Raw genomic sequence first — 25,698 nt, 5'->3', positions numbered from 1 at the left:
GACACAAGCTGCAGAAGCTGCGTTCATTTCTCTCAAACAATCCATGTCCCAGGTCACCTCTCTCGCCTCTGCATCCTATGCATTGCCATTTTTCCTTGATGTTTCTGAAAATGAAAACACAGTAAATGGTGTTCTATTTCAGAAAAAGGGGGGATGTAGGTCAATACTGATGTACATTAGTATTACACTGGACAGAGTGGAGAACAGGGAACCTCCATGCACAAGACATGCAGCAGGTACAGCACGTATCTTAAATAAAATGTCACACATTGTGATGAGACACCCTTTGACAGTACTGACAACACATAGCATTGTCTCTTTTGTGAACTCAAGTGCATTCACAATGACTTCCACAAAACAGACCAGGTTAGAGAAAACTCTGACGCAAGCACACATCACCTACACACATGAAGGAGTTAACAGCGCGGACACCATTGGCAGCAGAGAACCCCATAGGTGTGAGGAAAGAATCATTCAGGATGCGAAGCTAAGAATAGATCTCAGAGACGAGCCAATGCCACATGCAGAAAACCTGTTCACAGATGGATGTTGTTTTAGACACCCCACCAAAGGGCTCCAAGCGGCCTACGCAGTCGTGAGTCAAACAGCTGGGGGAGAGTTTGAGGAAAGATCAACAGGAGAAGTAACAGGGAAAGTCTCAGCACAGTTGGCAGAAGTAATGGGAGTCATTGCAGCATTAGAGCTATCAAAGGGAAAAGATGTAAACATCTATACTGACTCAGCATATGTTCATGGTGTCATTAGGCCTGTCGCGATAATCGATAAATTGACTTATCGTACGATAAATAAAAATGGACTCGATAACTTTTCTGAGCTCGATAAATTTCCGTTTACATAAAGATGTGACCAGCATTTTAGCCTGGAGCGCTGTGGCTGCCAGGCGCGCTGTGAGGGGCGGGGCTGACACACAGCCAGGTCAGGACACTCCGCGTGCACGTGCAGCAGCGTAGCAGCCAAATTAATAATATAGCGACAAGCGGGAGACAACGTGTGACTTACTCGCGGGGAATTTAAAGTTAAATGGAATTGGTTACAAAACCTAACTACACATCTCGATTCTCTGGTGTGGCAGTATTTTGGATTCAAACCAAATCAACGAGGCGAACCTATGGACTTGAATGAGCCGGGCGGTGTGTCGCATTGGTTTAAAAAAGGTAGCGACAAAAGCAGGCAATACCACGCATTTTAAACCACCTAAAACACAACCACCCCATTCCGTTTTCCCAGCTGGGAGCAAACACGGCAGCTGGAGATCGAGAGCCCCCGCCCGACAATGCAAACATGTTGGTGTTCCTTGCTCGAAAACTTAGAAAAACAGATTTGGTTATGGCCTGTTGAGGCATCTGGGTCTTTGACAGTGGACTGTACACTTGACTGTTGTTTTAAGCAGGTTTTTTTTGCTTGTGAGATAATGTGTGCTCATATTTATTTATTTATATATATGAGAGAGAGAGCTCTGTTTTCCAGCCTGACTCTATTTAATTTATTGTTTTGGTTGTGTGTGATTTAATTAATTTATTATAATTTAATTAATTGGTTTTATTTATTATATATAATTTATATATTTTAATATTATTTCACATTTCATTTGCAATGTTGAATGTTCAATAAAAAGTTATGTTTGAAAGGATGTACTTGAAATATTATTATATATTATCATTATGTCTAAAATGGTCTTAAAACGGTGCCGACAATATTATCGTTTATCGCAATAATTTCCAGAAAAATGTATCGTCCAACACAATTAATTATCGTGACAGGCCTAGGTGTCATACATGTGGAAATGCGCCAATGGATGCGAGCAGGATTTGTAACATCCACCAATACATCAAACACGAGAAAGAGATCAGAAGGCTTGCAGAAGCAGTAATGTTACCCAACAAACTAGCTTTACTTAAATGTAAAGGTCACAGCACGGCAGACAACTATTTGGCTTGGGGTAACAATGCAGCAGACAAGGCAGCCAAAGCCCAAGCAGGGTATATGCCCCAGTTTCAAATGCTGGTGTCAAAATCTGCTGACTTACTGCCCGCAGTAACAGATGATACTCTTAAAGAAGCTCAAGCAGCAGGGTCTTCTCAAGACAAGACAGTATGGTTAGACAGAGGAGCTACCAACAAAGACGGGATATGGTACTCCCCAGATGGGAGACCAGTGATACCCCCAGGATGGGTAAGATCAATGCTTAAAGAAGCACACGGCCCAACACATTGCGGCAAAACTCAAATGAGCAGACACCTGACTCACTGGTGGCACCCCTACCTATCCGACATGATAGCTAATTACCTAGAGGAATGTGTAATTTGCTTAACCCACAACATCAGAGCCACTGTAAAACCACACCAGGGAAAGTTTCCTTTACCTAAGATGGCAGGAGAAGAAATCATAATTGACTACACTGACATGATTGACAAAGTAAGAGGGTTCAGATACTTACTAGTTGTAGTCGATGCATACACAGGTTGGCCAGAAGCTATGCCATGCAGGAGAGAAGATGCAGACTCAGTGATCAAGTTCTTAGTCACGCATTACATTCCACTACATGGGTTTCCTAGGAAAGTGAGGTCAGACAATGGCAGCCATTTCAAGAACCACGACCTACGCACAGTAGAACAGTCTTTAGGACTAAGACACAGTTTTGGAGCTGTCTATCACCCCCAATCTCAGGGAAAGGTAGAAAGGACGAAACCAGAACATCAAACAGAAACTCAGCAAAGCATGTGAGGAGACAGGCATAAAATGGTTAGAGGCCTTGCCTCTGGCTCTCATGTCAATTACGAGCTCTATTAACCAAGGGACAGGCTTCTCCCTATTTGAGCTGACACATGGCCATCAGTTTCCTGGCCCAGGAGCCTTGAGTGTAGGAAAGGAAGTAGAGGTCCTGAGTCCAAAACCTTATTTCCAGCAGCTTAAGGGATTGGTGTCAGGGTTTTCCACTCAGGTTGCTGATGCCAAAGGGGGACCCGAAAAACACGAGGCCAACACAGCGGAGTTCGTCTGGCTGAAGGTCATCCGGCCCAAGTGGCTCAACCCCAGGTTCACCAGCCCCTACAGAGTGACCCAGCGGACATCCCATGCCGTCCGCCTAGAAGGAAAGGGGGACATATGGTACCACTGGAGCCAGTGTGCAGCGGGCAAATCACCTGGAAGGACCCTCGACGACATCCGGACGGACCTGGCTATCGTCAACGAGGACATCCCTACAGCAGACGACTTGGAAGCTGGCTTCAGCGGACTGGAGGAGAAGGACCTTTGCGGACATCCCTACAGCAGACGACTTGGAAGCTGCCATCAGCGGACTGGAGGAGAAAGACAACGAAGACATCCCTACAACAGACGGCCCAGAAGTCGCCGTCAGCAGGCCGGAGCACGAAGACACAGGACTTCACGGAAAGATAGAGGAACCTACTCCCCTCTGATCAGGTTGCTATAAGCTACACATAGCACCTCATTTATCAACCCATTTTTTGAGGGAAGTGGTATCTAAACCCACAGTTTAAAGTTCTTTTAATAACCCATTTTTTGAGGGAAGTGGTATCTTAATCCACAGGTTAAAGTCATTTATTAACCTATTTTTGAGGAAGAAGACCCCATTTATAAACCTAGATTTAGGGAATTTGTTTTTGTAAACTCGCATTTAGGGAGTTGTTTTCTAAAAACCCATATTTAAGGGATTTTTCTTTTTTTTTCTTTTTTACCTCATGTAGTACTGACACAGGGACCAAAACATTTCAGAGAAGAATAGAAAATGTCTGAAGGAGCCCTGAATTTCCTGATAACCTGTTGGTTGCTACTAGTGTTAGGAGTAATAATCTACTTGTTCGCCCTACTGTATGTACATTGTAACCTTTAAAATCATGGTTGAGTGACCCAGTGGTCCACAGCATTTTTAATAACTTGGGTTTTAACACCATACGTTAGCATAGACGTATACTGACACTAGAAGGGTTGGAGCTAACAGTATAACTATGTATGGTAACTGGAAATGTCTCGCAGGCTTAGCCCTGTTTTCTACTGTGACTGTTGCCATTATTTTAATCTTATGTGATTCCATTGACCACCCAGACTCCACTCCCCCGCCAAATGAATCCGTAACTAGAGTCAAACGGGGCCAATATGAGACAGTTGTTACCCCAATGTCTCCTAGACAAACCTTCACTCTCCAAGCAGGTAGTGATGGAATAATACAACTCGACCTGTGCAAAATTGCCCCCTGCAGAAACCTCGACAGGACCTATTCCTACCTAGCCAAATACGTCTGCTTAGCCCCTGCGGTATGTAACAGAAGCATCGCAGATACGGTTAAAGGTGCTCCTTACATTAACAGAGGCAGTACATACAGGACCAAAGGCGACCCTTATGTGTCCGTCACATACACATACGGTTGCGCCTGCGAGTCCTGGTCCGGTGTCCTAGCAAATTTGGGTCCTGATGACTGGGGATACACGCCACCTTACCAATCGGCGGAAATTGTTAGATCCCTCAAACATAGAATGAAAGTGATTAGGAGAAACCCAAACGTCCCGTGCTCTGTCAGGTTTTGTAATCCGGTACGCATAACGCTAAAAAATCTCGTGCTCTCCGACGCTGGACTTTATGTCCTCGCGGTACATGCAGGAAAGCGTTCGCCACAAGGCCTCTTTGAAATTAAAGTTAAACCAAAGGTAGAGCGAAACCTTCCTCATGCAGCATCTAATATTAAATACCTGTCTAAAATCACATGTACGGATAAATGCACGGGGGATTATAGCCAACTTCAACCTCTAGACGTCATCCAAATGGCCACAGGATACACAGATGACAATCTATGGTTAAGATGGGTTGCCCGAACAGCCCAAGAACAAATGGCAGGGGATTGCCTAGCCTGTGCTACGGCCCGCTCGCAATTAGTCACTGACCCTGCGCCCCTGTTTCCCACAGATACCCACAGATAATTTCCCACAGATAACTTTATGTTACAACTGACTAAGATGGCCAGCCCTCCTACCTGCACCCACCTAGCCAATGTTTTCCCTCCAATTGACAATGACACTAGGACAGGCCCATTTACGCCTGACAAAGGCGCCGGTGGGTACACATGTTTTTCCATGGTCCAAAAATCTCCACGTTTTGACCTAGGAAATGTCTCTACGGATTGGTGTAACCTCACCATGTCTAGCACTAATATAGGACATTGGGCCAGGGCTGGGCTCTACTATTATTGTGGGGGCCACCGCCTGTTCACCCGTATTCCCGAACTATCTGTAGGATTGTGTGCTATGGTGCGCCTCCAGGCACCCCTAATGTTATTAGGCAAAAAACTGGTGCCCACGGACCCTAAAGCCTCCCTTAACACCAACCTAATCACTCAACGTAGGAGACACACGCTGTCCAAACGCCACGCCCCGGGCGTCTTCGATTTGTCTGTCGATTGACCCACCAACATCGATTCCATCGGAGTCCCAGGAGGGGTCCCTAACGAATGCAAACTAGCTGACCAAATAGCTGCAGGGTTTGAAAGTTTGCCAATTATCTCTGCCTTCTTCCCTGTGACCCCTATCAAAAATGTAGAAAGGATCAACTAAGTACATTACAACATACTCCGATTGGCCAATCTCACTAGGGACGCGGTAGAAAGCCTGGCTGAACAATTGGGTCCAACGTCCCTTATGGCTGTGCAAAATAGGATGGCGTTGGATATGCTTCTGGCGGAGAAGGGTGGAGTTTGTGCAATGTTTGGGGAGATGTGCTGCACATTTATTCCCAACAACACGGCTCCGGACAGTTCCGTCACAAGGGCTTTAGAAGGCCTTCGTACCCTATCTAAAACTATGCATGAACAATCGGGGGTACACAATTTCTTAGAAGAGTGGTTTGCTAACATGTTTGGTCAATGGAAAGGTTTAATAATGTCTCTTTTTATTTCTGTAGCTACTTTTATGGCCATTTTAATAACATGTGGTTCTTGTTGTGTGCCGTGCATCCGCTCCTTGTGTGTCAAACTAATCATTTCCACCATTGAAGGAAAAGCTGCTCCTCCCCCACTGTACCAAATGCACTTGTTGGCATATGCGGAGGCAGAGGACGAGTATGATGACTCGGCAGACAAGGACGCAGTGTGAAAGTGTTGCCTGCCAGGGACAAAACCCTCTCACTCGGGGTGCTTGTGGCTGGAATAGCCAGGTAGCTCCTCGAAAGCGGGGGAAGCGGTGCACGTTTTCTGCCCACCACTCCAGTGGATTATCCATTGTGGGGATATGCGGTGTCTGCTGGCAGTAATCCAGTAGCTCATCATCCGCATCACTTTTGACCCGTGTTTTCTTGCTGTTCGTTCGCCTCTGTTCAGTGCTGACGCCGGTCCGTTGCTCACTGGTGCTAGCATTACTGCTAGTGCTAGCTGTCGGCAGCGGGTGTTTCATCTTCAGATGGTTGCGCATAGCAGATGCATTTGTATTGTACTTCAGTACAGTTGTACACAACTGACACTTCACTGTGGAGTTGATTACATCTTCGTTGAAGTACTGCCATACATAAGAATGTCGGACGTGTTTTGTAGCATTTTGCAGCACCTCGTTTACCTCAATTTTTTTCACGACTAGTTGACTAGGGCTTACAGCGCCGACTAGTGGTAAAGGTAGTCGACTAGTCGACTAGTCGATTAGTTGGTGAAACCCCTAGTGTGCGGTACTTTTTTACTGCTTGAGATCAGAGCTAATGTTTTCCTCTTGTTATTATTATTTGAGGTTAAGGTAACTCACATGTGCTATTTGTATAATCCAACTATAAAAAACTATATCTTAAACCTATCTTTATAAAATGCCAAAAGTATGTGAAACTTGCAAGGAGGGGTTTGTTATCTCAAATGTAAGGGTCGCCTCTGGCTCGCGCTGATTGGTTGCCTTTTCTAAATGGAGGACCCCTCGGGGGGGAGCAGCCGCATAGCTCCTCCTGGGGTTTTTGGATATAAACCGGTGTTTTCTTTAGACAGCTCTCTTCTTTTCTTCAAGCTGACCAGATCCGTAAGATTAGAGGAAGAGCAGGAAGTACTTCCTTTGTATTTGTATTGTTACTTTTTATCATTAAAACAATATTATTGTTTAACTTGCATTCTGGTGTTTCTTAATCTCTTCCTTTTTACGAATTTACCCAGCTTACCAAACGACACGCGGAGACGAGGTTGGTTTTAAACATCCTCCATCTCTAACAAGTGGTAGCCACCTGAATTGCCCTCTGTTGCTCTTCAGACAATGCCATGCTTGCCACAATTGCCTCAGGTCCCTGATGCCCAACAGATTTGATAATTTCAGGAACAGTAAGTGTTTCCAAGCTGTAGTGTTCCTCTTCTGGCTCGGGGGAGAGAAGCCAAGAAATTCCTGAAAACCTGCCCCCGAGTCTGTCCCTCAGCCAGTCACGATCTTCGGAGGTGGGCTCTCTTGTCAGCGGGTTAAATTAGTTATTGGTTTCAACAGTCACATTAAAACAGTTACTAAATCAGCTTACTATCACCTAAAGAACATATCTAGGATTAAAAAGACTAATGTCACAGCAGGATTTGGAAAAACGTGTCCATGCTTTTATCTTCAGTAGACTGGACTACTGCAATGGTGTCTTCACAGGTCTCACTAAAAAATCTATTAGAAAGCTGCTGCTGATTCAGAACACCGCTGCTTGAGTCCTTACCAACACTAAGAAAGTGGATCACATCACTCCAGTTCTGAAGTCTTTACACTGGCTTCCTGTGTGTCAAAGAATATATTTCAAAAATACTGCTGCTGTTTATAAAGCACTGAATGGTTTAGGACCAACATGCATTTCTGACCTCCTGCTAAATTATGAACCATCCAGATCTCTCAGGTGTTCAGGGACTGGTCAGCTTTCTGTCCCCAGAGTCAGAACTAAACATGGTAAAGCAGCGTTCAGTTATTATGCTCCAAATATCTGGAACAAACTCCCAGAAACCTGCAGGTCCGCTGCAACTCTTACTACTTTGAAATCCAGGCTGAAGACTTTTCTTTTTGTCGCTGCTTTTAATTGAACTATTCATATCTTAGACTGCACTGTAACTTTTATCCATGTATTTTTTCTTTTAATGTTTATTTTATTAGCTTTTTTTTTTAATGACTGATTTTAAATGTCACTTTTTTAATGTCTTTCATTTTTTGTAAAGCACTTTGAATTGCCTTGTGTTGAAAAGTGCTATATAAATAAACTTGCCTTGCCTTGCCTAATAAAGATTTCATGTGACACATACAATTGATTTGTTGATGGGAATTAATGTGAATAAATTAACTCTAGGTTAACGGTACTCTTGCCATCACTACTCACCGACACTATAAACCGTGTCCCTCATGCTAGCCCTGACAAAACCGGTAAGCACACCTTCATCTAGGCTGCACTGTTACGTGTCCTGACTTGTAGTGGTTCTCTCCTCTATCTACACTCTTCTTGTCATCTTTGTAAAATGATATCAGACTGGTAATTGACACAGCCATGACTTCTAGTTAAATTCAGTGTGGCTAAAATGAAAAGCTTTGTTAAAATATGCAAGCACGCAAAAGTCAAATTCAGCTTTATTGTAAAAAATTCGACATGTGTTATACATCCAGAAATATCGAAATATCATTTCCCACAGTGTGACATGTATACATAAAACAAACAAAAAAGGGCCTAGATAAACGTGGTATACATTAAACAAAACAAAAAGGGTCTAGATAACCGGGGTATACAGTTTAAAATGTTAATATATTTAAAGTGTTCAAAGTGCAGTTTCAGTGCAAGTCAGTTGAAACGATCTTAAGTTGGCGTGACGTTGAAGTCGTGCGACCCTGCTGCTGTACTGGCTTGTAGTTCGTTTATAGCATAACGTTAGCATTTAGCTTTTGGCGACTAGATTTATGATTCAAAAATTATAAAAGTAGGGTTGACATGTGGAGATTATCCGGCTGAACAAAACCTGATCCCTCTCTTAAATGTGTGTCAACCACAGACCTTATTTCGAGCCATTTTCCAAAATCCTATGGAGAATTTGCATTGGTTTTTCACGAAGGAACCGGAAGAAGTTTACTTCCGGGTTTTACGACGCGTCACTGCGGTTCTCTATGCTGTCTTTTGCTTAAAAACTCCCTCCTGGGACCATTTAGTTCTGCTGTCTGTGGGGCGTTCTGCGAGTATGGTTGATTTAAGATTGAGTTACAGCCCTTTGATTGTTCATTAGATATTCTCGTACCATTTCATACTTTCACATCTTGAAGTATTATTTGAATTATTTGAAGTATTAAAGTAACGTGTTATGGCAGGAAAGTTCAATCTGGTATATTCATTTTAATGTCACCTTATATAGAATGTGTGCTAAACTTGTGATTTCTGCATTGAGTGACTTCTGCCTAGCAGATACCAAGAAGAGGCCCCTAGGGTCTCTCTGTTAATTATCAATAGTCCTTGCAATTAACAGGGGAATTCCCAGATACATTTTCAGATATAAGGCAGTTAAAGTCTTGTAGAATTAATGATTTATCTCCTACACATCCTGCAGGCCTTGAGACTTGGGTCACCCAGCAGTAAACGAGATAAACGTCCTTTTGAGCTTATCAATAAAATGTATTCATTCCTAGTAAGCTGACTTTGGGGTGAAGGGAAGTTCAGGGAAGCCATTAAGCCACAAGAACAATTAACTTATGTTGGTTGACTGATGCGGTGACTGTCTTGGGACGATGGCGTTTGGATATTTACAAATATGGCTTTCATAAAGAAAAACAGGTGACTGTTGTGTGATAAGATACATGATACTATGTTTGTGTGTGTTGAAGATGTTTAGGGGGAATGAGTAGGCTATGTGTCCTGTCAAAGAGTCCTCTATCATGACTCCAAATCATTGATTGGGGGATCTGCCTAAGGGCAGAGGGACAGAAACACACACACACACACACACACACACACACACACACACACACACACACGCGCACAGAAGCAACATGGAATCAACAACTGCGGACTTAGTACCTGGGGTCCCGCCCAGAAGTGAAACTGACCAATGGAAAACTACCAACTCACTGGCTAGCTCGCTCAGAAGTGAACTCGCCAATAACAAATAGCTAGGAAGGAGCAAGCGACAAAACTCCTCCCCACCTGTGTATAAATGTTTTGATCATTTTGAAGATCGGCGCTCTTGTTTTTGACTTGCCGTTCCTGAGACGTGTCTCACACGGTGGTAGAACCTGAGCCCGGAGTACTCTGCAGAGTGCTTCGTGATTAGGTGATGTATTTGTATGTTTTTGCCATTAAAGCGGATTATTGTTTAACCCTTATCCTGGCTGCTTTGAATTTTTCCTTCTTTTGAGAACCCGCTCATATAGGAACGGCGCGGAGCAGAGATTCTGCCCCAACAATCTCAAACACATGCTCTTTCATTTATACTTTTCTCTTTAAATCTCACAATATCTTCATCTTAATTTTCTGTTTAAACCACATGTATGTCTTTTCTTATCTCTGTAAATGATAAATGGTGTGCTTATTATTTCTAATTTTAATGTTTTCTAAATTAATTGTAGACCTCCTAATTGCCAGTGCAGCTTCAGAATCTTTTTACTTGGACTGTGCCAACAAAATAAAACTTCAACATCATTAGGTGAACTAAATAACATATTTCAATAGCTCTGAATTTCTGACAAGCATCTGTGTTATTCTTAAATCAAATCCTTGAAATCCTATTTAAAATCTAAATATAATAATGAACTGCTAATGTTTCTGGTAAAGAAACACACTCATGATATGGATTCAAAAACAACTAAAATCATGATAATGTGAAAGTGAATTATTTTCTGGCAATACTGCTTCTACCTGTCAGTGCTTAGATATTATCAAGCTGAGAAAATGAATACAGAATTCCAACATACTGTCATCAAATGTCTTTCTATTATGAATTTAAATTGCCCTTGTGAAACTAGTCTTGTGTTAACTTAATTTCTATCCCCATAATGACCCAAACAATAAAGTATATGGCTTTTACTTCTAATTATTTACCAGGCTAGAGAAAGGAAGTTGTCTAAATTAAATTCTGTCTCATTACATTACTATGTTTTAGCTTAACTTAACTGTAATATGTTTGTTCTACATTTCAAACCCCACATAATATCTGTTAAAATATCCACATTACAAAATTGTTTCATCATCACAGGTCAACTTCTTTGGTATTTCTATTCTGGACTTACATCTCTCTCAGTAGCCCCTTGGCCACTGCATCTGTGTTACCTGTTATAATTCAATCAATATTTAGAAACATGTCAACATTCATCAAACAGTATCCTATAGACATGGAGCAGGTTCATTCTAAAACTGTCAATCAATGGTCAGATTGAACATCCGAGTTGGGGCGGCAGGTTTCTTTCAGTCCCTAAATTAAAAATTTAGATTATGAATTTGACAGCCATGTTGATATAATACATTATACACACCCCTTTTTACACATGAACTCATGTGTAACAAAATCCTGTATGGGAAGAAAACCTTCAGGTAACCATTGATTATAAGAAAATAACAAACATTATTCACAAATGTATTTTCCACTGTAAACACTCCAGTGTAGTGTTTCCCTCCATCTTTAAGTCCTAAAAGAAACAGAATCTTCCTTTTTTAGTTTGAGCTTGACATTTTGCAAACCGCCACTGCCTGTGGGAATACAATAGCATCAAGTAGATTAGAAACGAGTCACATGTGCGGTTTTCCAATTTTGCGGAATTTTAGGAAACCTCTCGTTTCCCTTGGAGCTCCAGAATAATGTGTTAGTACAAAAACATGCTTGATTAGTCATTGTTTTAAATCATGCAGTTACACTGATCACATGCAGACATACATTCACACTCACACTGTCTGGTTGAAAAGTCAAGTTTGGTCAGGTATGCACCCCAGAGTCAGTCATTGACAGTGCTTTTCTCAAGTAACACTGTCAGTCAGGGTCAAAGGTAATTTGGTCTCAGTCTTTTGGCCATGTGTCGTGCTCTGCAGAGACTTTGATATTTCAGCATAGGCCAGTATCCTTTGTCTACAAAAATATGTCATATATCGAGCGCCATCATTTATTAATTCACGATTACAACTATAATTTTCCAGATATCTCTAACTTTTCATTGGGACAGCTGTTTCCCACATTTCCTGAAATTTGTTAGCCAAATATGTAACTTCCTTATAGTACTACTACTACAGTTTATTAACACCTAATCTATATTAAAATGTCTAATAGATCTATTTCAGAAACTTGTGCATATAATTATTTTCTTGAGTCAAAACATTATTAGGATCTGTAAAGCTCTGCCATGTATTTCATAACTCATATTCATTTATCTTCAATTCTGGTCCACTTAAAGAACAATGTTAACCTCTTTAACAGTGTGTGGAACCTTGGGTGTACGAAAATGTAACAATCACTCCTTCCTTTATCAATGATTTAAAAACAGAAGTCATTTCATCAATGGTTTGTAGTCGAATTTAGGAATTATCACTCATGGTAGGTATTGTTGAGGCAGAACCTCTGCTCCGCGCGTTCCTCTATGAGTTTGTTTTAAAAGAAGGAAAAGTCAAAGCACCGGGATAAGGGTTAAACAATAATCTGCTTTAATGGTAAAAACATTTTACATTTACATTTTACATTTTACTTTAATAGTTTCCTCTTTACTGCTATTTTTAATTTACCAATTGATTAATTAATGGGTAATAAATCTTTTTATCTTTACTTATTTATCAAGTCAATTCAATTTCTTTAAATTTTGTTATTTTTATGTGCGTTTGTGAATAAGTGTGTTTATGTGCAAACTCACTCATTCCGGTTCCCTTCCCGTCTCCTCTGGATTATCTCGAGCCGTGACCCCGGCCTCCTCACATTCTGCTCGACCAACTCCTCTGATTCTGACTCCTCCCCCTTTGTCCATCAGCTCTTGAATCCATCCGCTGTAACTCTTTAATGCAGCCATCTGCCCAGTTTCGTCTGCAGCCCCCATCATGCCACTGTTCTTGTACTGCTTTGCATTTCATCTCCTCCTTTTCAGTCTCTTTGCTTTTTTATGGAGCTTTGGTTCTGGCTGCCACAGGTGGAGATAGTTCTGGGTGCAGTTCTGGATGCAGTCTTGTTGTTGGTTCAGCTCTGGTTCTCTGTCTGTTCGATGGAGAAGCAGCAGTGCCCTGCTTGGGTTAGGTCTTTGTTTGCTCAGGCGGATCGGGGTCTTAGCCGTCTGACAGGCAGAGAGAGAGAGTCCAGGTCTCGGGATGCATTACCTATAGAAATTCTAGCACACTGAGGTTAAATAAATCCCACCCTTTTCACTCTGTCTTTTTCTAATCATACTATCTGTCTTGGTTGTTAAATGCCATCTTAACAACAAAATGAATGTCTCCTAATGATATTACAGAACTCCTTTAAACAAATTATTTCAACCATTTGTAACATATTTACTCAAAACAACTTTTTCAGTAAACCATTTTCTCCTATAAAATGAAATACTCACATATTTCAAGCTCCATATATTTCACACAAGAAGAAAATCCCCACATATATGGAGGATGGATTGTGACACAATTAAATAAATAAATACATCATTAAATAATTAATTAAATGTGTCATTAATTAATTAAAATTGGAATTAAATACATAAATATGTGATTAAATGTGTCATTAATTCATTCAAATACGTATTCATTCAATGTAAAAACCACATATAATTATTTCACTATTTAATTAATTATTTCATGGACCTGTGTTGCAGCGCTTCATGAATTTATTTTATCTGTCAAACTCACCATCAAAGTCAGGGGGCGGGTTCTAACACCTGATTGGTTACCCAGCGCATCAAGTCAAGACAGATGGATTCCAGATAATGGATTGATAGTGAAAATACCCCGATACACTGGATGGCGCTATTCACCTATAGGCTACAGTACGTTGGGTCAAGTGGAAGACTCCGTCCTGCACCCATGCCTGTACCTACATCGACGAATTTCATGCGTGCAGTACAACATGTCGAAGAGTTGCCCGGAGCTGCTGAGAGAAGCAGCGACTTTAATCGAGGAAGCTCTCAGCAGAACTCCTCCGGCCCCGACGGCGACCTCAGCGGCGGCGGGGGCTCCGGCGACATCGGCGGCTCCACTACCTGCCGCTCCACTGCGAACACCTGTCCAAGGTAAGCTAACTTAGTTTAGCTAAGTCATTTAATGTCAGCCAAGTGTGTTAGTAATCAATGACTTTGGACACAGGTGTAGGTTAAATTAGCGAACAATTTGGAGATGGATTGAAAAGTGTTTGTATGCGGTAGGTGTGCGCGGTATGCTTTGTGTGTGTTCAATGGTGCGGGCATACAACGCTAATCGGCAAAATAGTGTTAGCTCGCAGCAACCACTAAATTTAAATAGACGGTGAGGCTAACTGTTTTAGCTGACTGGTGACCGATTGAGTTGTCATTGTTCTGTGTTGCAGCCGAGGTAGCAAGGCTTTTCGCGCCGTATACCGGTGGCGCCAGAAGGACTATGAGACGACCAGCACAAGTCATTCGAAGAAGCTACACACACACGGTCTGTTGTTTGGCAGACCACAAGGTGGAGAAAGTTCCAAGCGTACAGCATAAACAGGAACTTCTTTCTTCAGGACTTGGAGAGCAAAAAGTGACATTTTTAGGTGAGTAAGAAACTAAGACTTTAGCAAAACCATAAAGAAAGTACTGTACTGTCTGTGGAAAGTTGAAATTGTGCAGTTATGCTCGGCATTTCTTTTTATAGACAAGTATTTCCATATGTTCATATTAGACTCAAACTTAGGTTGATTTATCATGTTGTGAATACGTTATAACAGGCTTATTTGCTTAGTTTTTGGTGAGTCAATATGATGTGCTTTTATTCCACAGGGAATGACAGCGATCCAATGGTCATATCAAACAAACTTATGGAAGTGTTCCCGAAGCTCCAAAAAGGCGGAGGCTTTGAATTTCTTAAAATTGCAGGATCTACTCGTAGTCGAAATCTGGCACTACTTCCGTGTCCCAGCTCTGGATACACACTTGCCTTTCTGAAAGATCCATCAACGATGATTGGACAGTCCACAATCTACATACGTCCACTTCAACAGGATCTAACCTTAGATTGTGTAGTGTACATAATTTCACACACTCAGTTTAATGCATAATTAAAACAAAGCTCACTGGTGACATTTAATCATTAATTAAAAGTATTTTGTTGTTGTTGCTAGGAGAGCTCAGGTCATGTCTCTGGTCCAGTAATCCCCTGCATCACTTGCCAGAATGAAGTTCCCTTTTCAGAGATGAAGCTGCACAGATTGAGCTGCAATGGGTATGTACTTCCTATAGAAATTGAAGGATGGTGTATTCTTTTTTCTTTGGGAAGTGTTGTGCACACAAACAAGGGAGTGTGACCATAATCTCAATTTTGTTAACTTGAAGGGCACCCATGCAGGCATTAGAAAGAGAACAAGAGGGAGGTGAAAGTGAAGAAAATGATAGCGGGACAGCTCCAGTCACTGACAGTCTTCCAGTGAGGCCATCAACATCAGCTGAGGGTTCAGTTGCCCCAGCAGCGATTGATGAGGATTTTGGTCCCAAAGAAACAAACAACGGTCTGTGTCATCACAATACAGTTGCTATAAGATTGTGTGTAATTTAAACTGTGTCAATAGAAAAATAACACCTGTAAGATATAATTGGATAAGCTAATACAATTACACAAAACAATGGGCAATAGGGTTATATATTGTTAAAATATTTTGTTTTTTTTACAGAAAGCGGTTTTTATATCAACTCAGCTTTGTAAAATATTCTGTAAATGTTCTCCTTTTCTGTAGACTGAGAGGATATCTTAATCTGCGGGTAACATCCCAACTAACAACATGTCTGTCTGGAATTGATCACTTTATTGTTGTTTTTTTCTAGATTGGAAGCTTATTAAGGAACCAGCTGAAGCTGCAAACGTTTTCAAAGAGCATCTTTTAAGGGAACATGCACCTGGAAAAGCACTGAGAATGAAGATGGATGTAAGGGACTCCGAAGAAGACAGGGAACGGGAACTTCTGTCATTCTATAAACAGCAGCAAGAATGGGCATGTCCACTTCATTGTATTCTTGTTGGTAAGTAATATAAAGTTTGGGTTACACTTTACTTGAATGGGTGTGCATAAGACGGACAGGATGCTGTCTTAATCATGACATGATGCCTGTCATGACACTTTATGACTGTCATAAGCATTCATTAAGTGACATTCGGTAAATGACGTCACTTTTAATGCCAAGTTGACATTGTTGTTGACATAGACCAAAATAACATAACCTGTCATAAACATGACACAGAACACCTTATTATCAAACTTTTTGAACGTTTTTGCATGTCTAATCTGGTGTCCTCTGTGCCAGTTATCTCTCAACCTATTTCCAACAAAAAAGGTAATGTAAAAACGTAAATAAAGCAGTAAAAAGAACCAACAAAATGCCTCGTCAATTCTGTAGATTCCACACTACAATGTGAAAGCTATCAATATATGACAGTTTAATGTTACGTTAAGACATAAAGCTAAATATATTTTCAAAGTTTGATAATCAGGTCTTATATGTCATGTTTATGACAGGTTATGTTGTTTTGGTCTATGTCAAGTTGTCATAACAAAGACATCTCAAACAAAGTCAACTTGGCATTAAAAGTGACATCATTTATCGAATGACACTTGATGACGACTGTCATAAGCATTCATAAAGTGTCATGACAGGTGTCATGTCATGATTATGACATTATCATGTCAGTCTTATGCATACCCATTCAAGTAAAGTATTACCAAAGTTTTTAATATAAATGTATCAGTAAAGTTTATAACACTCAGGTTTTTATATGAAATTGTTAAATGGGATCCATAAATCATATAATTGAAGATCACTGATGAAAAAAGATCTTGCATAATACACACATACAATATTGACTACTTTTTCCTTGCTTGTTAAATGTTACCTAATCCTGTTACCTGGATCAGTCAGCCATTGTTTTGCCACTGTTATTTATTAATTATAATTAATTCATCAATTTTATTTCAGGTGACGTTGCTGTTGGGGAGGGAGTGATGCGGTACTTTATGACAACAATAATATCCAAACTTCAGTTTGGATTCAGTCTAGATCTTGGTAAGTCTCTTCCTATTGTAAAGATGAAAATGTATTTCAGTGGTTAATTGTTTTTGATTTAATCTCTAGATCTCTGGATACTTTACAGGAGGAATGGGCCGAACACTGCTATTTGAGGGTGAACCTGATCATCTTGTTCCAGCTGCATCAGAGGTGCTTATTGAAAGTGACCTCTTCCGGGTTGCAGGAAGGATGTTGGCCCACAGCTTTCTGCATGACGGCCCCCATGTCACAGGATTAAGTCCTGCTGTAATTCATGTACTGTTCAATGGGGACCCTGAAACAGCAACTGTTGTTACAGAAGACTGTCCTGATCTGCACATCAGGAGCATCATAAAACTGGTATGTAATGTCAAAAAAATTGCCTTGCAGAATTATTGTTTGGGCAAATGTAATCACTTGTATGATTTGGATTTTAGCTTGAACATGAAGAACTTACACCGGAACAGAAGGACGCCGTTTCAGATCTTTCAATGTCCTGGGATCTCCCAACAGTCACCAAAACAAATCGGAGATGGCTACATAACAAACTTCTACTCCATGCAGTGAGTCCCTATTTATTGACGGAATTCATTGCTGTAGTTGTTGAAATGATAAAGTGTTGTGAACCCTGGGTTCTTATGTCAAAACAGGAAGAGATGGAAACATTAAACATATTTGGTCTTGGCCCATAGTAATGTTAGTTATTCAAAACCAGCATTAAATACATACAGTTTAACTACTACAATGTTTCTCATTCCTGCAAGTGTTATTAGAACAATGGTATATTTAAGAAACCCCAATTTCACAAAAGTTGACCCAGTAGGAAAAATCATCATAAACAAAATGCAATCCTTCATAAAAAAAAATCACACTACAGTACATCAAAGCAGCTCAACAACACTCATCTGGTTGTGTGAATTTCCCTTTTGATAATCTACTCTAAAAAGGTGATAGTTAGGTGTTCACCACTGTTAACTTCTCTTAGTACCGTATTTGAGCACTAGACACCAGGTGCTGAAACTTAGAAAGTGGCATTTCCCCATCATCCATCATTGTCTTAAGCAGAACAGTTATGTCAGGTTTGCATGAAGCACCACTTATTCTCTCACAGGCATTTTGGGACTGTAGGCAGGAGAACTAGCATTCTCTTTAACTTGTAACCCAGGTAGAATTTTTTTTGTTGAAAAATAAAGGGACATTCCAGGAAAACACATTTGATTAGCGGCGTACGTACATTATTCTAGAACTTGAAAATGTCTTATAAAGGGTTGCTATATTGTGTAGTAGAGTGAGGATGGATTTTATAAAGCAAGTAATTTGCTTTTTATGAACATTTTCCCTACTATTGGCAAATTTGGGTTGAGGATTTCATCTGTAATATGGATTTTTCTGCCTCTTAGGTTATTGGGAGGACCATGCGCCAAATCAAACAGTTGAGAAAAGGACTGAAAGATGTGATGGTATGGCCCCTGTTGACATCTAGGCCAGATGTTGTCCCTCTTCTTCTCCCCAAAATGACTGAAATGCAGTTCACACCACAGGTAAATCAGTAATTTAGTTAGATTTGACTTCACTTGATGAATGTACACACATCTTCAATGACTGAGCTGGTTCTCTTTTCCTTTACCAAGAATGTATTCTGCCTATTCCTTCACTAAAATAAGTTCTTTTTAAAATAATTACTTTGTTCTGTAAGATGCTTCTAGACAAAATCACATGGCCACTTGAGGACAGTGATGATGAAGACTTTGACATAGAGTCTATGTGCCGCATCACTGGATTTCTAAGGATGTTCATTGAAACAGGTAATTAACATTACAGGTGAAACTCGGAAAATTAGAATATCGTGCAAAAGTTCATTTATTTCAGTAATTCAACTTAAAAGGTGAAACTGATATACACATTACATGCAAAGCAATATATTTCAAGCATTTTTTTTTATAATTTTGATGATTACATTTATTGATTTCATAAAATATTCTAATTTGATTCTTTTATTTTTGGTTTTCATAGCTGTAAGCCAAATCATCAAAATTATAACTGAGGCTTGAAATATTTCACTTTGCATGTTATGAGATTTGTTTCACCTTTGGAATTACTGAAACGAATGCACTTTTGAAAGATATTCTCATTTTCCAAGTTTCACCTGTATTTGGCTAATTTATTCTCTTTAGCAACTCTTCTATGTCTCATTGATATGAATTAAGTTGAACTAAATATAGTCTTGAATCCACTTTGACTTTTAGCTTCATCGGCTACACTGGTCCAGCTGCTGACGTTCTGGGTTGGCTGGGAGAAGCTTCCTCCTGAACTGAAAGTGGAGATTTCTGGTGGAACCCTTCCTACATCCTCCACATGCTTTGAAACACTAAAGCTGCCAGCCCATTTCAAAACATTCATGGACTTTGAGAAAGCACTCGTCTCTGCCATAAATAGTGTTCAGACTGGATTTGGACTTGTTTAAGTGTTTTTCGGACAGATGTGCACTGTGCAGTTGGTCAGGTCAATTGACACAAGTTCAGTGTCGTTGAAAACAAACAGTGAACATACTGTGTACAGTAGTTGACAATTGTTTTATTCAAAATAGTTTTTTCCATTTACTTACACCCAACCATTCTGCATCATCAGCTTTCAGTGTTAAGAGAGCAGTATTCATGTTATTCATTCAGTGGTCAATAATGAGACAGCAAGTAAAAGGAGTGTGTTTTAAGTTTAGGAAGTAATGGAGCTGTGCATAAAGTCCATTTACAAGTTCATAACAGTGATGGAAGAGCTTTAAGGCTAAACTGATTTTAAGGAATGAAGCGTTTTACAAATATGATTGCTTGTTCTAAGATGCCAAATAAAAGCATTGGTTGGACATTAGTCTGCTATGATTCTTGATAAAACTTGCACAGTCTCTATATATGATCTAAGTGCATCAGTTACAGAAACTCCTGGAGCTGGCAAAATGGCAGCCTCTTCATCGGAGAGTTCATGGGCCAGCTGAATCTCAGGGACTGACACAGTGCCTCCATGAAGACTGTGAGGTCCATTCCAGTCGATCCCATAGTCTTCATAAACCTGAATGGAGGACAAGCATGATCAATCTTGTACTTAATACATCAAACTAGTTTCATTACTCAAAGTATTAAACCCTCATGCACTGTTGGATGTTTTCACTCTTAAATGTGGCCATAAATGTTGCTGTGTTACAGAAAATGGAATGATTTTTGGTGACACATTAATTTGAAATGAATTTTGTAAATATAATTTTAAAAATGTCACTAGGTCAATAATACACTGGGCAAATTCTCTACCTGCATCAAAGCCGTGGCTGGGGGAAAAAAGCCACTAAAATGAACAATAACGAGTCGGTAGTGGTTTCTAACAGTGCACAAGGGTTAAGTTTGTTATTTTTGGTCACTAAGTCAGTTGAGAAATTATACATATTACAAATAACCGAAGAAAAAATCCAAGGCACTCTAGTGAAAAAACTATAAAAAGCCTTTAGGATGGCCACTTAATGATGAAATGGTTAAAACTAATCAGTACATAATTCAAAATGGGATACAACCCACATATCAGCAAACAGCCTTCTTATGAAAAAAATTACTGAGCACTATGGACCCTGTTGGTTTTTGGTCACCTATATAGTTTTGTAAAATAATACAGCCATGAATACTATAACTATAACTCAGGTTGTTCTTTAAAAGCTCAGGAGACCTTGATAAGATGTATGATTCATTTAAAGTACCTTTATAGCATATAATTTCTCATATAATTCCATTAGGGAAACAGACTATTTAAAAAGTGTTAACATTTGATCTTTCTTTAACCTCAGTAGGGTCCTCCATTGGGCCTTGCTCTCTGTATCTTCTCCAGAGTTGCTGTGGTGACTGATTCCTTTCAGTTCTAAGACCATGAAAGTTCCATCCATCTCTGAAAGAATCTAGGCTTTGCTGAATCAGAGGAAGGAAGATCCGGTGCAGTGCGAAAAGATGGACTTCATTGTCTGGATTCAGTGTTCCCTGATCTTCCAGTGAAGTGAAGATCTGATGAAAGAGGTCCAGGGCATGTTCATACACATCTCTCCACATCCTCTCTATTCTGTTTTTAGGATCAAATTGACAATTGGTGTTAATTTGTGGGTGACATATTCAACTGGTAATGTTTGTTGTGTGAGCCTAGTTGCCAAACAATTTTTTACCGCTGATTGTGGACACTTCTTCCTGTGATGTGCGAATTCCTGTTGGCACCTCTGCTCCTGATCATGAATTCTGCTACATCTGCATTCTCTCCTCCTTTATCAGACCGTACTCTTGATGGCAGCCCATACTGCTCAACAGCAGCGATAAAGCTCTGCAAGACAGTTCTAGCTCTATTATTGCCAGCCACAGTCAGGTAGACCACCAAACGACTGAATCCATCCACCCCACCATGGACAACAAATCTCCACCTGTAAGGCAATTGTAAACACACAAAAAACAACTTTACTGTAAAACAATTCTACTGACAGATGCATTCTTTATCTGCCAATATCACTGACCTGATGAGCTTATGGTGGCCATCTACATGCCATAAAGAGTTCGGGCCAGGAACAGAATACTGGCGTCGTCTTAACACACGCAGCCTTAGACGTCTCATGTGGACTCCCTCTGCATCGACTCTGCGTAATGAGTCTTGCAGTCTTGAGACTGAGGATAGAAGAATGAAATAAAAAAAACACACACTCACACCTGTTCAATCTACTTGACTAGTGCTGGAACAAAAATACTTGTGGAGTCACTTAATTTGAGGAAACAGTGTCATAACATAGTGAGGTGTGTACAACTATTACAGTGCAGAACCATGTCAAAATAACCAAAGTTAACTAAATTTTCTGAAAGAGAAAAAAGTTGTTACACCAAACTTAGTGATAGGATATTTTAATACATGGCTACTGGCTTCAAGTTAACTGCAAATAAAATGACTGGATGCATTGCAAATAGAAACATAGGCTACATGAACATTATCTTAAAATTAGCTAGGCTCACTACTGTATAGTTCATTTTCAAATAATAGATACAGTATAAATAAATGTAATCATTACCAATTCTGTTAAATTGATTGGTCAATCGTTGCATTCTACAGTCTGTTCTCACCACTGCTATGTATAACACGCAGTTGTTAGGGACACCGCTACAATTAGAGGAGCATAAAGGAAAAGAGGTTCAAGAGGAACTATGTAGGATATTTGCCTTATTTAAATCAGCTTCGGACTAATGGTGATGGTTAGAAAAATTACTCATAACTTGTTACAGGGAGAGTGAAGGCGTGGAAAACAACCATGCAAGATCAGAGTCTGACAACACTACATAAATACACACATATAAAACATACACCAGAGGTGGGTATAGTAGCCAAAAATTGTACTCAAGTCAGCATTGTTACGTTAGAACAATATTACTCTAGTAAAAGTAAAAAGTAGTCATCCAAATAACTACTTGAGTAAGAGTAAAAAAGTATTTGGTGGAAAAAAAAACACTCAAGTCCTGAGTAACTGTTGAGTAACATCTGATTTGTCAAATAAGAACATGAATGTAATCAATAATAATCTCTTTTTTGGGGGGGCTGTCTATTTTCATCTGGCCAGGGACTACAGCTGATAATATCTCTGTTGGCTAAAGCTGCCCTTTCTGCTGTTATGGTTACAGTCAATTAATTGGGATTGTCTACGATATTATAAATGAATAAACTTCAAATTCATGTATTTTAAACAATACTTCTTAACTACAGCACACATATATTAAATCTTTACAAAAGTAACATAAATCAAGGCACAAATATTATATGTACATATATTTAATACTCAGGTGGGTAGAGAAGCCAACAATTGTACTCAATAGTATTGTTATTTTAGAACAATATTACTCAATTAAAAATATAAAATATTTTTCATTAAAACTACTCTTAAAAGTGCAATTTATCCAAAAAGTTACTCAAGTAAATGTAACTCATTACTACCCACATCTGATATACACGCGTATGTAATCCCTCCATGCATTGATTTCTAAACGGCTTTGCGTTTTCTCACGACCCAGAATAGAGTTAGCAAAACATAGGAGAAATGACCGTCTCATTCTATATTATCCCTTACATCAGGTCATATATTATTATACTTACTTGTAACACGCACACCTCTTGCATTCAGATGACCTCGCATTAGCTTGTAGCCGGTGTTTGGATGTCTTCTGTGGAGTTCTGTTACAATATGGTCCAACTCCTCATCATTCACTGCTGAATAGAGGTCGGTCTTTCTGCACAAACAAAAAAAACATATTAGTATCGAGTTTGTTACACAACACCGGCCATTCATAAACTGAAAACTCGTGAATGTAGTGTAAATACCTTAGACCATTTTGTTTCATACGCCTTCTGATGGTCCTCTTTGAGACTCCGAACAATGCTGCAATTTGACAAACTGGTGTTCCAGAAAGAACTTGGTGTTCCAAGACTGCACTCGGTATGTCAAACGCCAAACGTCCTGGTCCCTGTGTGTGTTGTATCTGTTGCGCCCTGGTACCAGAGAAGCGGTGGAGTACTTCCTCTAAATTTGCAGTCACTCTACGATCAATATCTTGATCGGAAAGGGCGGAAATAACTCCAACAATTTCAATAAACTCCTCTGCTTTACACGCTACCTGCTCTGGGTCAGCAGGTCCTGCTTCCACATCTTCAGCAAGGTTTAAAATATCTCTCACCAACTCCTGAGAAAGTTGAAGAATGTCCTCCGTAGCCGCCATGCTTGGAAAGGCTTTAGACGAAAGCAATGGATAGACTAGATTTGCGTTAGCCCCGCCCCCTGACTTTGATGGGTGAGTTTGACAGATAAAATAAATTCATGAAGCGCTGCAACACAGGTCCATGAAATAATTAATTAAATAGTGAAATAATTATATGTGGTTTTTACATTGAATGAATACGTATTTGAATGAATTAATGACACATTTAATCACATATTTATGTATTTAATTCCAATTTTAATTAATTAATGACACATTTAATTAATTATTTAATGATGTATTTATTTATTTAATTGTGTCACAATCCATCCTCCATACACATATTCTCCAATATTTTAAATCCTACTATTACTTAGAACAACAGTGAAAACAAGCAGAGAGCATACTAACAGATCACAACAGTGCAAATTGACTCAAGAGTAGGCCTATGTTTTCTTTCTATTATAATTATTAATATTATCACTTTTAGTGAACACTTATTCGTATTATTGTTAGAAATTAAAATCAATGTTTTGATGGTATAATGTAGCTTAAACATACCGTCAGTTTAAACGCTCTTTTATACTGAAGAACCAGAAATTCTTGTGCACAAGCAGTTAAGCTTTTATTCTGAAAATCCTTCATCTACGGTTAGCATTTAGCATGTGGCTAATATACGATATCCTAAAGAGGTGAATTGAGTAGCGAAATGACATGGAGTGGTGCAAACCGAAACCTACTGATTTAACACTACAACTATAGATGTTGAGATACTACCATGCTGAATATTAAATGAAAGTACAGTTTATTTGAATACATTATTGTTCACAGACGAGAGTAGCATGTGACAACATCCGGAAACCAAACCAGCCGTAAAGTATTTTCTGTATATTTTGGAGTATTGATTACAGCGTTTAGAATGTGTTACATGAAAAGTGATTAAAGAGAATATGAGGAGAAAAGGCGGGTTAAGCATATATTGAATGTGAAAAGTACCAATCCTCTGTTTAAATGCAACAACGGACATTAGAGACGAGGCGAGCCGGCTGGCGGGGAGGAGCCAGCAGAGGATATATATAGCAACACCGGACGAGGGATTCGCCCTCTTCTCTTGCTCATGAGAGCCAGATCACAGCTGTTTTCTGCCGGAACAATATTCTGTCTGTAACACTACCGCGCCTTTTTTAATTAAAGTATCCCATTTGAATCTTTTCAGAGACTCCATTTAGTCTCATTTTAAAGCTTCTCTCCTGGACGCGAGAATAAAGAACATATTTAACATTATCTAAATGCCCTGTCCATAATCCAGACATGCAAATTGTTTGATTGTAAAAATGTGTTTTTCCCTATCTGTTTACACTCTAAAGATTCTTTAAATTATTATGGATTAATTACTAAACCCTTTTGTACTTCTGATCAAAATTATTTATGTGCAATGCTTTAAATATACAAATATGTGTTAAATGTAATAGTTCTAAATTTGAACACAGTGGTTCTAGTTCCGACTAAAATAATATACAATATGTCCAGCAGATAAAGCCAAACCTTAATTTATAATTACTCTCTCTTATGTGCCACACCCTGTTGTATACGTTCTTTGTCTTTTTCACTCTGACTTCTCCGTTTTACAAAACCTCTCCTTATTTCACACTTTCTTATCGATTTGTTCTGTTCTTTTAATCAAACAGCGCACACATATTGGTAATTTAGCAATGTATTACATTACATTTCACTTGTTAGACACTTTTATCCAAAGCGACTTACATACTCAATACTGTGCAACCCCACAGGAGCAATTTGGGGTGAAGTGTCTTGCCCAG

The 25,698-nt window shown here is 39.6% G+C and overlaps 2 protein-coding genes across 4 annotated transcripts; one reads left to right on the top strand and one right to left on the bottom strand.

Moving 5' to 3' along the window:
* Nucleotides 1–13,785: 13,785 nt before the first annotated feature.
* On the top strand, nucleotides 13,786–20,000 carry LOC307030111 (uncharacterized protein). Of its 2 annotated transcripts, none has more exons than XM_079666335.1 (12): nucleotides 13,786–14,165; nucleotides 14,459–14,656; nucleotides 14,883–15,121; nucleotides 15,224–15,324; nucleotides 15,435–15,607; nucleotides 15,921–16,115; nucleotides 17,067–17,153; nucleotides 17,242–17,495; nucleotides 17,573–17,698; nucleotides 18,536–18,676; nucleotides 18,832–18,940; nucleotides 19,382–20,000. In XM_079666335.1, exons 1-12 carry the CDS (start codon nucleotides 14,003–14,005, stop codon nucleotides 19,597–19,599), a joined length of 2,004 nt encoding a protein of 667 aa, XP_079522461.1. In that variant the 5' UTR covers nucleotides 13,786–14,002; the 3' UTR covers nucleotides 19,600–20,000. The 2 variants fall into 2 exon arrangements, with proteins under 2 accessions (XP_079522461.1, XP_079522462.1); XM_079666336.1 differs by having other exon boundaries at nucleotides 13,790–14,165; nucleotides 18,842–18,940; nucleotides 19,382–19,519.
* On the bottom strand, nucleotides 19,695–24,209 carry LOC307030122 (uncharacterized protein). 2 transcript variants are annotated; one of them, XR_013805544.1, is made up of 6 exons: nucleotides 23,505–24,209; nucleotides 23,280–23,413; nucleotides 21,664–21,811; nucleotides 21,325–21,573; nucleotides 20,954–21,169; nucleotides 19,695–20,198 (listed from the first exon to the last, which is right to left on the bottom strand). XR_013805544.1 is itself a non-coding variant. In XM_079666356.1 (6 exons), exons 1-6 carry the CDS (start codon nucleotides 23,897–23,899, stop codon nucleotides 19,998–20,000), a joined length of 1,398 nt encoding a protein of 465 aa, XP_079522482.1. In that variant the 5' UTR covers nucleotides 23,900–24,203; the 3' UTR covers nucleotides 19,695–19,997. The 2 variants fall into 2 exon arrangements, 1 of the variants encoding a protein (XP_079522482.1); XM_079666356.1 differs by having other exon boundaries at nucleotides 20,954–21,224; nucleotides 23,505–24,203.
* Between the last annotated feature and the right edge of the window lie 1,489 nt (nucleotides 24,210–25,698).

The sequence above is a fragment of the Notothenia rossii genome, assembly GCF_949606895.1.
Source record: "Notothenia rossii genome assembly, chromosome: 1".
Lineage (NCBI taxonomy): Eukaryota > Metazoa > Chordata > Actinopteri > Perciformes > Nototheniidae > Notothenia > Notothenia rossii.
This window is presented reverse-complemented; position numbering and strand designations above follow the sequence as displayed.